General features: G+C 41.2%; 1 protein-coding gene across 1 annotated transcript in view; it reads right to left on the minus strand.

Moving 5' to 3' along the window:
• The window catches only part of pde4a (phosphodiesterase 4A, cAMP-specific), a 44,698-nt gene extending 30,020 nt beyond the window's left edge, over positions 1-14,678 (minus strand). The window contains exon 1 of the mRNA XM_067570970.1: positions 13,439-14,678. Coding sequence (XP_067427071.1) covers positions 13,439-13,734 — 296 coding nt within the window. The 5' untranslated portion in view covers positions 13,735-14,678. The remainder of the gene's footprint in view (positions 1-13,438) is intronic.
• Between the last annotated feature and the right edge of the window lie 267 nt (positions 14,679-14,945).

The raw sequence follows: 14,945 nt of genomic DNA on the forward strand, positions 1-14,945 counted from the left end.
ATAGCTTTGCCAGTGTGGTTTTCTGTCTGCCTTTTACAGATCAGGATTCAACAATAGTGATGCACAAGCCTTGTGCGCTGAGGTTAACTATCTTGTTTTCCACTGGCAGTAACGGACAGTCACACACATAACACGGAAACTGCTGGAAAGTCATGAAGCAAAGTGGGGAATTCATGACGATTTCATGCGAACAGTTTGAGCTTCGTGACGGCACAACGTTCTGGTGACAAACGCTTTACCATCATGATGAACGCGTCTTTAGGAGATGTGCCATGCCCTGCAGGGTGCAAAATGAGGACATTACACACATACTCACACATGTCTTTCACATTATCTCTCTCTCTCTCTCTTTCTCTCTCTCTCGCTGTTCTCTGCCCTCTCACATGCGCACAAACACACACATACACACAGAAACTCACACTGACATACTGATGCACAACCAAATGTTCCTACATGGACTCTGTCTAGCATGCAGAAGCAGACACACTCAATATCTTCCTTATACATATTGAAATACAGAATGGAAACTGAAATAAAGCTCAATAAAACACTGGGAGCTGAGGCTGGTTTGGTTTAATCTCATTATACTGAGAGCCTGAGGCTCCTCTCCCCCTATTTATAGCACCCTGAGAGAGAGAGAGATGGGCCGGCCTTCATGTACACAACATCACTAGCTTGTGCAACTGTGGCCGCGAGTGGCAAGGGACACGACCAATTGCAGACAGGTCTTGCATCAAATTTGATGTGACAAAATACACAATTGCCAGTGATCTGTAAAGACAACCCACCTCATTCTCTATTCTCGAGACACATGCCCCGTTTGCTACATTTACCTTCTGTTCCTCTCCGCTCTCCTTATCTTCACACCTTGTCTCTGGTGTGGGCTTCCCTCGTTCCACCTGTTTGATGCAAGGGAATGGGCTCAGGGGTTGTCTTATATTAAAGCAGAGGGGCACCCAGTTCTTCCTCTGCTGCTGTTGCAATAAGAAGGCGCAAACCAGGAAGTTTCACTGGTCTCTCCTGTTACTGAAAACGGAGGGCGAGGATGAAAACTGATGGCGGGAATTATCTGATTTTAGCTTCTTTTAACTGTGAGATGCTGATGCAAACATGCATAAGGATTAGGTACCCTCGCTCAGAAACACTTTGAAACTTTTGCTGGGCACTGTCTGTGGTGTGGATTGCACCAGCAACCTTTTAAGTTCTTTCTAAAAAAAAAATGCCAGCAACAAAAATGGGAAACTGGAAATGGGAGAAAAGCTGCACGGAGTGAGAGAGGACTCAATTCTGATTTTCTTTGAGGGAACCTCTCACAACAAAACCCCCAATGCACACGAGTAATCACACGATAAACCCCTTGGTACACACTCATGCAAACAACAAGAGAGAGAGAGTTAGTAAGAAAGCGAGAGAGAGAAGTTGGACTAAGGCCTCCCTGGTGTAACTTTTCCTTTGTTGGGGGTAAAATACTCCTCAATGCCAATCAGCATCATTAAAAATCCCATGTAGTCCAGAGGATGGTGCTGTTACTTAAAGACTCCTGCTGTGTACTTGGCCCAAGAAAAAAAAAACATGCTATCTTAAAAAACATCCGCATCTCAAACGGAAAAGTAGAGCATCAAATGAAAATACCATCCTGGACCCTCGGGCCATGCCTTTTTTTTTTTCTTTCAGCCCTCCAACAGCCTGAATGTTGAGTGTTAATGTGTGAATATGAACATGACCTACAAGGAATGGGCTCACTGGTCTGACAAGACAGGTTATGCTCACACATTGATCTAGCAGAGGTCAAGAGCTGGAACAGTGAATCTTATTTCTAGCGGGAAACAGAGGTGTGCATCAGCCTGTATACCACACCTTCAGTCGGCTATAAATCATAAGCTGCTTCATGCATTATGTAAAATTCTCAAGCGTTCCCAAACCATATTGCAGCAGCACAGATTGTCGGTGTAATTTTTTTTATATATTCCTCACACAAACCTACCATCTGTTTTATTTTAGTAGGTTTCTAAATCATTCTGTTTCAGTGAGAATAAAAAGGATTTCGCCCTGATTTAGACAGGAAGCAACCCCCGTGATGCATTCCTAAACGCGAGCCCCAGCTGGCATCAACACATAAACAGCATACAGTAAGAATACAGTGTAGCGTGTACAAATGTACCATGTACTGCATGTGTAACATGGAGCTATATAAAATGATCTGTCCTTTATAAACTTCAGCACATGCCCACTTATCTTTGCTCCTGGACACTTTCAAGACACACAGGTTTTACCTGGTAACAAATGACTATGAATATATAGTCACCAGAAAATATAACACTGGTTTGTTTTTCTGCTTTCCAAACTAGAACAGTATGAAATTTTTAGTGGCACATTTAGTTCTTTATTTTGTGCACATAATATAATAAAACAAAAGAAGAAAAATACAAAAAAAAAAAAAAAAAAATGCACAGGTGGGATGAAAAACCCCCTGAGGGCCTGTAAAAAGAACCCACCTAAAGGCAGCTGTGCCACAAATTTGCAAACAGACATAAATATTTTTAAAATATCTAAAAGAGAAATGAAAATACAATTTCCAAACATGAAACACAACAACAAGACCACGGAAAAAAATAAAAAATAAATACAGAGATTACAATAACATATATTTGCGCTGCTTGTTATCATACCTCGTTTATGTAATACTGCACTCCTTCAAGAGAAGCTATTTAACATCTTTTATAAAACATCTGAAATGAGGAGTGCTTGCGAAGGGAAGCAGAAAAGCTGCTCCATATGGCAGGACCTCTGTACCTGACTGAAAACCGGCCAAATCTAGTTCTGTAGAACTGACTACACAGAAGATCAACAGATCTGGTGTGATAACAGTGGATTTGAGACCTAGTTAAAAAGAAACTGTAAAAAGAGATGAGAAAGAAAGATATCTATTTGAAGTTTATTGATGTCAAATATGTTTAAAAACTTCAGGTTTTTAATTAATGGGGCAGTATGAGCGTTCCAGCTAGAGTATATAAGAAAGGATAAATCATAGAATAATATAGATCTAGAAACTTTTTTCTTGACAAAATATGTCATACTCTCCATAAAATACCAATATTTTTGCCACTTTATTGAACACATAAGAGATGTGGGGTTTTTTCAATTAAACTGATCATCGATGATTATACCAAAGAACTTAACATGGGAAACACATTCAAGTGCATTATTAGCTATGAGAATTTTTATGCTTGAAGGTCATATAGGCACCCTTTTTAATATTAAGGGATAGTTTATTGCATTTAACCAAATATCCATCCTATCTGGGACATTGTTCACACAGGTTATCAACCTATGTTCATCTTTATCTGTCAGAAAAATATTGGTATCAGTATATAAAATAAAGAGTACTTCTTGTGATACCAAATGTAAATCATTGATGTATATAAGAAATAAAAGAGGACCTAGTATTGAACCTTGTGGAACGCCGCACTTTATGTGGCTGTATGATGAGTTAATTCCTTTCCAAATGACACATTGTTTCCTGTTAAGCGGGTAGCTTTTAAACCAATTAATTTCAGTGGCAATAGCACAATGAGCTTGTAGCTTATTTAATAATATATTATGATCTACAGTGTCAAAAGCTTTTGACAAACCAAAAAATACTCCAATTGTAAATTTTTTGTTATCTAAAGCTGTAGCTGATTCTGTCAGCGAATTGTACCAGTGCCATACAGGTAGAATGCTTTTCACATATAGTAACTTATTATCCTTTAAGTATTTGTTGTTTTTTTTTGTTTTTATTCTATTGTACACAATTTTTTCAAGTATTTTGGTGAAACATGGTGATAAAGAAATTGGTCTATAATTTGAAAATAATGATGGATTGTCAGCTTTAATTAATGGGATAACCTCAGCCCATTTCAGTAGGTCTGGTGCAACACCTCTTTGAAAGGAACAATTGAGGATGTGACACAGCAGTTGTTGAACAGCAAGGAGGCACTGGCTGCGTTTCATTAGTATTTCCACTTCCCCTCATTCACTTCCCCTCAGCCCTCATTATTACGTAACGGCATACGTCACATGGCGGCCACTTAGAAAGCAGTGGGAAAGTGGGCGGGGGAAGAATGCACTTGCTCTTATAGTCAGTAGTCAGCCCTTAAATACCATAATAACAAACAGTCACTATTGCGTAGCCTACTAACATTACTATAATGTGAAATGGTGTGCAAAACAGCACAATTCAATAACATGGGTAGCTCTAAATGCAAATAATGGGGAATTGTAATATTTTAGTGAAGTAATTGCAAAAGGAAATTCCAAAGCATGACTAAGAATTGAATTTCAACATGATTATCTGGATATTGTTACTTACACTTGTGATTGTTTGCTCAGACATTCTTTCTGTTTGTTCAAATCACGAACATCTGTTTTAGAGATTGTAAATCAGCAGCTCGTTGACATCAGCAGAAATGATAAGAAAATGCAGTGCACAATAGTTGATCTTCAGCACTGAGTGACCGTCATTGATGACTTGCTCCCTCAGCCCACGAAGGGTCACAGGGGTCACAGACATGGAATGACACGTTGGGATTCCCCTGAGGGCGTGTTGAATGACTAATGAAACGCAGCCGCTGTTTCAGTAACTTCATTTTAAGTTCATCATGACCAGCACCTGTTAACTTCAAACTTGATACAATATTACATATTTCTTGCTCACTTACAGAAGAAAAAGTAAATGAAGAGGACTTATTTACAATTTCATTAATGATACTCCCTGTACTTTTCATATTATTTTAAAATATATTACATTTATGTTGATAATATTGTCTTTTTGGTTTTCTCTGCATATGATTAAGTTTATTTCTGTATTTGGAATAATTATGAAAAGACAGATTGGTTAGTCTTTATATACAGTAGTTTGTGTTTCCTAGAGATTCATTTTCAGCTCTTTAGTCAACCAAGATTTACAAGCTTTAGGTCTGATGGCTCAATTTTCACATCAAAAGGATTCATTGAAAGTGCCAAAGAATTCATCACTAAAAAGATTATACGCCTTAGATAATCATAGATTACCTTAGATAATACCTTAAATAATATAGATTGTAATAATTTTGTCCTATTTAATACCAGAAAGTTTAGAGTTTTACAAAACTTTTCACATTGGACATCTTGAAACTTCTTGAGGAAGTATTTACGACAACTTGCTTAATCTTAATAGAATGGCAAGCAACAAAAATAGGAAGATGGTCTGATATATCGGTAGAGAGTACACCAGACACTTCATGTGTCTGGTGTCGATCAATGACTTACTGGATAAAGTGATTCTAGCGGCTTGTGATATAAGAGGATAGAAGTTAGGTTGCAGGAAATTAATATTGAGATCACCTGATATAAAAAAGGGTTTGCACTCCTTGACAATAGTGTTCAGAAGTTCATCAAGATTATCAACAAAAGAGTTAATATTACATCAACAATATTAACTAATATTGTCATTGGTCTATATACATAGCCAATGACAGCATGGCCTGGAAAACAAGGTGCATCTATTAGCTCAGTAAAAATGGATTCAACATAACTATCTGTATTAGAATTACCAATTACTAAATTTTGTCTCAAAGTGTAACTAATAGAGTCTTTAACAAAGAGGATAAAGATACTCCACCGCCTGGTCTATCTTTCCTATGACTGAAAACATGATTGTAGCCGTTTACTGAGTAGAGAGACACTTTAGAGTCATTTTACCAAGTTTCAGTAAAACCACAACAGAAAAATGTAAAGGTAGTGGGGCAAAACAGTCAATTAATGACTCTAAGTACTTTGGCATGCTCCTAACATTCAGATGAAATAGTGCAAAGCAATTGAAGTTTTTTATATATTTTTTTCTAGACACACTGATTTTAAAATATTTGCAAGTATCTAACTTCTGATCAAAAACATTGAAATGATGATCAGGATCAGCACGACAGAAGGGTAACAGATTTAAGTAGATGGAAAATGCTGCAAGTTTTTATTCTCTCATAAGAGTTTCCTCTTTATCTCAGTAATTTCATGACAGTTGTCCATGGCCTGTTGGATTGATCATCATATTTTCCGTTGTGATGTGCACGTTAGATCTCAATTAGTTTCAGGTCAAGTTCTGACTTGATCAGCCAGCAGTTGTTTATCTTTGTATTCTGTGACTTGCCATGATTCATTTTGCTCATTAAGTCCTCCATCGATGAGAGTTTTGTTCCTCCTTGACTGAGTCTCCAGATATTTAGATTTAGCAGTGAGTTTGTCAATAGAGGGTTGCACAAGCAGAGATGATCTTAAAGTTGGCAGAGTTATCAAAAAGCTGTTGTTTAACTCATCCATGTCCTTCTGAGAATACTGCAGGTTATTTTTAATATCATGTACTTCTTTCAAAATGTTGTCATCCCTTAGGTAGGTAAACAAATATTTGGATGAATTATTTAGTTTTTTTCTTGTTGATCCATCAAGTCTTTGAAGAATAATTTCTGTTGGTCAAGTAGCTCATGTACCATAGATTGATTGATTGGGGCCCATGTTGAGAGATAAGATTCACAGAAAACTTTCAGATGAAACTGAAATGAAAAGATAAGACTTTGTACCTGCAGTGCTTGTTGCTGGTTGCTGGGTGATAGTGTGTGAGCAGGAGCTCAGCTTATTGCAGGGCTCAGAGCTGAAGTAAGCCGAAGCAAAAAAATCACCGTCTGCAGGTACCATCCACAACTTTTAACAGTATCGCTGAATATCCAAACAAAACACTGTGAAGATCAGGTTGAAAGTTAATGCAATCTTGATAAAACCAAGCATACAACTAATGCATGCTTCAGGTTATTGCAGGATTTAGGCAAGGCCAGTTTGTTTATACAGCACATTTCAGCCACAAGGCAATTCAAGATGCTTAGAGCTGAAGTAGGCCGAAGCCAGGGGAGATCCACAAAAAAATCCCTGTGTGCGGGTACCATCCATAACTTTTAAAAGTATTGCTGAATATCTGAACAAAACGCTGTCAAGATCAAGTGGAAAGTTGATGCAATCTTGAAACTACCAAGCAAGCATTTAGCAAGCCTTTGTGCTGTTATTGTTTTGTTGGTGACACAATGTTATTTTGCTGTTGTTTGCAGCATTTTTCCAATCAAGCTCACACAAAAAACAGTGCAGCTGAGTCATACCGAGAAAGGGCAAAACAAAATAACTTCCTGCTATATTTTCTGTCTCAGGCTACTTTAAATCTTATCACAAAATAATATACAGTATATATAGGCAGCATATGTGCATATGATTTATATTGTAAGCAGAATACAAACAAAAGTCTGAACAAAGCTTTGGTCAGATTTCCTGGGACTGGGCCATAGTGTACAGTAAGGAACTCTGAGACATACTGTAACTATTAAAGCCATCCATGCTGTGCTAGAACAAGAGGTGTGGAAGTGATACCTCAGATGAGACATTGGCATCAGCAGGCTGCACCTGGCAGTTGAACGAGCACACAGTCTTCATCTGTGTCTGTCCGTGCCGAGCATGGTCTCTTGGTGTGCCCCTTCATCTTTTTCAGCTCTGATTTGTAGCGAGTTTAGATTTGAACAAGACACTCTGCACATTCCCCTGATACGCCTCGATGTGGCGCTCTGCTCGACAGGTGTATGCTATTTGTTCTTTCTTCTGCACTGTGTGTGTGTGTGTGTGTGTGTGTGCTGTACTGACACACAGCTGACAGAGGGGTTTGTCAGTCTCAGTCATTCAAACAGATCTGCGTTAAGACAGCAGCCTAAAGCGCATTTCAGCAGGGTCATCCCCTCACTGTGTGCCACCGTATCAGAGACCGCCAGCTGTTGCTGAATTGGTGGTCTGTGTCACCTGCTGGGACGAAACACCGGCACAATATCCTTATTCACACGTCTAACTTGTCAGGAAATCTCACACAGACCGAGAATCATATTACTGTTTTCTCTCAAGCAGAGTTGTTTGCCTGAGAGGTGAACTACCACTTATTTTGAAATTGAATACCTGCGCATTTTGACATTTAAATTCTCCAGAGTCTCGCCAGTGAAGACCTTTTTCTTGGTTTGAAGTGGGTGACTTGATTACACTAAAAAGGTTTTTCCTTTTAGTGCCCATGGGCTTGAAGAATACATTACCATTAGTACTGCTAGTAAAAATCTTTATTTTTGTGCCAGAAGAACAATAAATCCAAGGCAAGTTAAATCTGAATTCACACAGGAGGATTTTTGGATAGATATGAGTGTTCTCATCTAACAGCATAATTATAAACAGTTTTTCCCTCAGATAGACTGCTCTTTGATGCACAGGTCTGTTTGAACTCTCTCCTTAATGGCAGCTGATTGCCAGATGTATGATGATGGTGGTTGTGTCTGTTGCGCCCTTGAGGTCCGGTCCGTGATTTTCAAGAAAACGGCTAGAATGTAAAGAATGAAAAACTACATCAATACCTTTTCAAGGAGAAGATTATAGGAGGAGATGAAGCACTGTACACTATCAGCGGTGGGCAGTTCACTTCCACCACTGGGGGACATGAAGGGTTCGAGATTCAGATACGGCTCAGAGAGGGGAAGAGACTCTGCAAGCAGCTGATGATCTCAGTGGACAAGAGAGGGAGAGTGGGATGAAATGATGGATTTATGATATGGATGTTGTGTGCTTAATGCCTCTGTAAGCAAGAATGAGGCTATCAGAGAGAATCTCCGAAGCCACAGGGAACCAGGCAGCCACACAATAGAGAGACAAAAGCAGAGAACAAAAATGAGAGATGGAATCAATACTCTCCATTTACGCTGGAGTGACATGAAGCAGTGAGAGGATAGAGGATCACAAAGAGAGAAAACCAACAATCAAAGACAGTAATTTTTATGGCCAAAAGAGTGATTCAAATAGTATTATTAGATAAGAAGAGAGCGAAAAAAAGCCAGCATGAGGCTTATCATAATCACAATGGACATCTTGAGAGAGGTAGAGGGAACTGTTGCATTATAAACTGAGGTAGACAGCTTCAAGAGGGCAATTTAATGAATGTGAACATGATATGAAAAAGGAATAATGACTGGGTGTTATTATAAAAATGAAAGCGGACCAGCTGTACCAAACAGGGAAGTGTCTGTGGGGAACAGGTGGACTAGTTGTGCATCTTGGATTTTTTGGTGCTGTAGCTCATTTTGTTTCATCTTTCTGGGATACTTGCCCACCCGCACTTGTCAAAAACAAACAAACAAAATAAAAATGCCTAGTGTAAGAGGATTCAGGGTGTAATTAATTAAAATGCAAAGATGCCAATGTTGCCAGTCGATTCACAAAGCACTCTGACTGACTAAGTGGTTACCAGTAGCCTGAGTGTCTGAGGAGCTTGTGAGAGCCTGTGGCCTCATTCAGTAAGACAAAGTGATGGGCAGAGGACAAACACAATGAGGAACCTTGGACGAGGGTGAGCGTATACATCCCGTTTGGGCGAGCGACCTGTTTGGTGTCATTGCTGAAAGATCTCGGAGGGGTTTTACCTGAGGTCTCCGGGATCTGCCTGAGCCAACCCACAGCGAGCATCGTTCCAGCACATGAACTGCCTCCAGATACTAATTAGTGCCGAGAGTAGCGAGAAAGCACAATGTATTCACAGAGGAGTGCAATCTGTAGCTTAAACAGATGGTTCTACTACACAAATGAGATAAGAGGTCTATTACTTAACGCTATTAAAACATGTTTGTTGGGATAATTCCTGAATAGTCTCTATATGAGGCTTTTTTGTTCCTAGAGTGTGTAGATGTAAACGTATGATCAACAACAAAATACAGCTGTTGTGGTAATTAACTGTAGCTGTACCTCATTATGAGCTAAATTATTATGGCAGCTGGCCAGTCAGGCAGGGAAAAGAGCTGCTACAGCTTACAAATCAGCCCCGGTTCCCAGCTGGGGGAAAAAAGGTGTAAAGAATGCATGAAGTGGTAGGTGAGAGAGGGAAGGAGGCTTTGCTTAAAACTGTTGCAGAGGACTGTACAGGAAACTGTCTCTGTACTGTGATTAAACTACCAGCAGACTTCAGTTTGCTCGTAATTATTCACTTTCTCACCCTATAAACATACAAGTCATGATGCGTATCCAGTGGGATCTCTTACATTCTGACAAATTATACAGTCAAGCCCATGAAATGCCTGTAAGCTTTGCCTTTTTGGGAAAATGAAATCTATTCTACAAATGCACAAAACAAGTAACCATAGCAACAGAATTGCGGGAAGAGCCGTTTCCCGTTCGGTGTCATTCATTTTTCGTGTTGGAACTTCCCAGAGCGTATTGGGCATGGGACCTGATGACTGATACGCTCATATTAGCATCTTCTGACAAAAGGACTGACAAGATGGTCGAACAAAAGACACCGGGGGTGGAAAGAGGAGGCAGACTAACACTCTTGGGGGGGGTGAGCTGATTGCCACTAAGACTGCCATTTTGTGAGATACATCATAGAGACAAAAATAGACAAATGAAAACAGTCATAGACAATGATTCTTCAAATAATTATGCAAAACAACACCCAGAATCCCTCTTGTATAATTTTCATCCCTAGACTGATGATTGTTGGCAGTGCTTCATTTTCAAAAGCAAGGGTTTCAATTACAGTAACATGGTACAAACTGTTTTTTTCTGAACCTCATCCGAAACAATTTCACCAGCAGTTCTCAGGGTGATTGATCTTTCTAACCTCCAGATGAGGTCTTGACCAACTCTTCAGTGATTGAACGGTCTGCTTCCTTGAGATGCTAAGGTCATCCACTGGGTCGATCGGTACCCAACCAATCAAGGACCAATTACTCTTTACACTCTCGCACAATAGTCACTTCATTTTCCTTAACTAATAAATTTGATCTTGCAATATGTGTCTTTATAATGCAAAGACATGTTTGCCCACAGCTAAAAACATTGGCAGGAGGATGCTCAGCCCAAGTTTTTGCTTAAAACTGTTGGTTACTGATGTTTGTTTAGCATTGTGGTCCCAGAACAACTCCTAGTTGTTGCCTGTGTTTTGCCATATCTTAGAGTTTAGTGAAAAAATCTTTCCAGACATTGACTGCAAATAAATAGGATCCGTCAGATCAGTAGTGAGAGCAAATGTGCATGAGGCTGCCTTCTATAGGCTGGGCTCAACGCAAGTTAGCCTTAAGCTAAACACAGAGCTGCTGGATCCGCATAGATGTTCATAAAGCCTGCTAAATCCAGCGAGAAGATGAGGCATCAAGTTCGAAGCATCCGTTATTCAGACATAAGCAAAGAGGCAGAATATACGGTCGCTCTAATGTGTGAAAAGAATGAAAGTAATATCAGCACAACGGAAATCCCTCTGGCCTCCCACTGATATGAAAACAGATAAAACAAGGCCTATTGCAATCCATATGGGCTACAGGTCAGACACTAACCTGTGCACGGCCCACTCATAAATACCTCCGCACACATACACACCCTGTGCACGCTGCATTTCACCACTACTCATGACACACAACATTCATCTACCAGCCTCTGTTCCTCCATGCGCCCTCCTTCCTGACCAGTGTGTAGCACAAACACCCACAGAGATCACACACATCACCTCATGGATGTGCTAAGGCGCACACTCACATGAACACACATAACACACACACACACACAGAGTTGAAACCAGCTTGGTGCGCTCTCAGAACTGAGCTTGTTGGAATCGAATTATCTCTCTCCCTCTTTCTCTCTGTGCCCTCTCATGGTTTGCCGCCCACAGAAGGAGAAGGGCAGGCAGAGTCAGTCCCAATGCGCTAAAGATTGGACTGCCTCAGAGCGTGTCCTGGGGACTAAAATACAAATCAGCCCTTCCTCCAGTCAGCTGGAATTGGCCCTTCTCCCAGGGGCCTGCCGGGAAGGCCGTCTGTGGCATTTAAAGAAACATGAAAAAGAGAAAACAAATAATAACAGGCAAAGAAAAAAAAAAAGCAGGACCCCGACAGTCCCCTCTAGACCCACCACACTCTCAGGGACATGTTATTAGGTCTAATAATCACCCTGTTTAATGTGTTGCTGTCCTCAGTGGCTGGGAGAGGGTGAGGGGGATAATAAGGGAATGTGAGTCAGAAACAGTCCAATATGTATACTAACTCCTTCATTTGAACAAGAACATCTGGGGATATTAGGTCATGCAAAGGACAAAGTGGAGGAGGGAGCAACCTGGAAAAACCAGTATTTATGGCCTTGACTATCTCTTAGAAAGACAGTGATACCTCCTCTTGCAAAAAAAACATAAATTAGTCACCAACCAACCAAACTCCTGTCCATGCTGAGCAGCTGTAAATTCTTGTGCTGTGCAGAAAAGCAGCTGCTTACCGATAAAGAAAGAACAACCAGATGCTGCAGTACAGAGGATAAATGAAGAAATTGTTGTGTAAGGACAAAGTAATCGTATCAAAATTGTATCGTTCCATGACTCATTTAATGAAATGCCTTTAATCTAATCTGCTTGATTAATGTGCATCGTGTAATTTGATTTAAATGCTGGTAGAGTTGTTAGCTGGTGGAGTTTAAGTATCATATAATTCTGCTACATTTGTCTCCAGTGTCGGTCAGTGTCCTCTCCTTAATGCGGTGGATTTTTACTGTCATATCTGATCAGAGAGCAACCGTGTTGTGCCAATTAGACGCTGTCTGGAGGCATCTATGTGACAGTCCTGTGGCACCTGTCCAGCCAGACAACACTTTATAACTTTGTGGTATATATTTACACCTGAAGGCAGATTCTCTTCTCAACCTCCCCTCACACCTCACCTCAGAGGTGTCAGAGGTGTCAGAGGTGTCAGAGGTCAGGATCGTGACAAAACTGCACCTCATGGAGTCAGAGACATGCTAAAAGACACCTCAGAAGGGTGAATCCTTGTAAAACAGCTGGCTCTAAATTTTTGGTCATTTACGCACTGGGCCACACACCCTCTGCAAACAGGCTGATAAAGGCCTGGACTGGAGTGCGCATGGTAGCAATATCTCAGTCCTACACGCATGAACGCACCCACTAGACCTTTGGTGCCATTAAGATGACAGCTCCTTCTGTCAACTACACGTAACATGTGGACTCTCCTAAAAATGTTACTGGTATTTACAGATGCTGCTCCTGCGTTCTGAGTGGGCGGACTGGTTTGCGCTTCAAACCCATCTGACACAGTCTATCCAAAGACGCATAACGCATCAGCACCGAAAACCCACGCGTCCCGCCTCCCGATATAAAGGCTTCATATCAGTTAACCCTTAAGGCACACTGCGTTATTACGCACTCATTAAAATGCCCCCCAACCCCCCCTCCCACCGCGCACACACACAAACGCACACACACACACACACACACGCACACACACCACCCCCCATCCCCCTCCCCTCCAGTTTACGCATATGCCTTGTGGGCTGTCATGGGCTATTATTGGGATGGTTGCGCCCCTCTCTCGCCTACCGTTTATTCCCGACACAATTTCCGATGGATGTGTTTGTGGTCCCGTGGAAGGAGGATGGCCAGGACATTCGAGACTTTTTCAGTCCCGGTCGGTCGCTCGTATCCACGGCGTCGGAGCGCTCCATGTGCCGGTGGTGATGCCGGTCAGTGTCTGAGTACCCCCGGTGTTTGATTTTTATCGGGGTCCGGGGTTGTCTCCAAAGATGCTGCGGAGGTTTCAGAGTCGCCTGTCCTTCCCGGGGAACCGGGAGTGACAGGGACAGGCTCTTCTTCGAGCATGGTGGTGGTTCCATCATAGTGCAAAAAAAAAAAAAAAAAAAAAAAAAAAAAGATGTAGGTAGAGATCCCTTTTCAACTTATTGTTTAAATAATATGGCTGTATTCGTTTATTTCAAGCACAAAACAAATCGTTTCATGTCCCTCTCTGCCACTTGATTTCTTAGCGTACAAATCAAAGTGACTAAGTCCAGCACAATCCAGATCTGAAGCTTGTTTTCTGAATAACATCAAAAACTGTCACAGTGATGATCTGACAAGTCATCCAAAAATCATTAATCTCATTGTTTTCACTCACGATCAGTTTTAATTTAGCTAATAATCTCCGTCCTGCCGTGATCCTCACCAGTCCTGGGTTTTGGTGATGAGACACCGGTCCTGCTGCTTCTCCTGAAGTTTGACGCCTCGTCGCCCATGGCGCACAACCGGATGACTGTATTTATTTTAGAGATTTTATTGCTGTTTTATCAGCCACTTATTGCAGAGACACCCAGATCGCCGGCGATCTGGCTTCTGTGCGTGTGGTGTGCTATTATTGCTGCCCGTGTATCTCTCAGCGGAGCTGAAATTTCCAAGCAATTTCCATAAAAGTACTCAATCTATCACGGTTCATGTAGAGCTACGGGATCCCTGTGCGCTCACACGCCGCAGAAGTCTCCAGTAATTCCTCCATGGAGATGCTTGATCCAATAATTTCAGGAAAGATGTCAAATTGGACTCAACAAATCATGATGATCTGAGGAAAGGTTGGACATGTCCAAAAAATCACATGCGATGCTTTGTTCTTTGCTGTCCAGACTCTCTTCTTCAGGTTTTGTTTGGTCAGAATGCATCATAAAAGGCGACAGACTGATAATTGTGGAGGTTCAGTGATCCTGTTCAGTGTGGGCCATTATTTTCCCATCCTCATATTTGCTGGAGTTCGACGACAAATATTTGCTTCACCACAAAACGCTCTCTCTCTCTCTCTCTCTTTCTCTCTCTCTCTCCCTCTCTCTCTCCTGGCAAGTCCAGTCTGTCTTTATGGTGGTTGGTTGGTTGTTCTCCTGTTGGTGATTTGTCAGCACTGGAGGGTTTTGAACCTTCTATGTGCTCATCCGTTATGTTTTGCCCCGTGCCTGCATTCGCTGCGCATTTCCTTGACAGAGAACAAATATAACAAATTGTTCAAATGATGTCAGCTGGGAAAACAGGCTTACAAGATCAGGCACGCCATCTAAAACGCCACTGT

Source organism: Thunnus thynnus, chromosome 17, assembly GCF_963924715.1.
Source record: "Thunnus thynnus chromosome 17, fThuThy2.1, whole genome shotgun sequence".
NCBI lineage: Eukaryota > Metazoa > Chordata > Actinopteri > Scombriformes > Scombridae > Thunnus > Thunnus thynnus.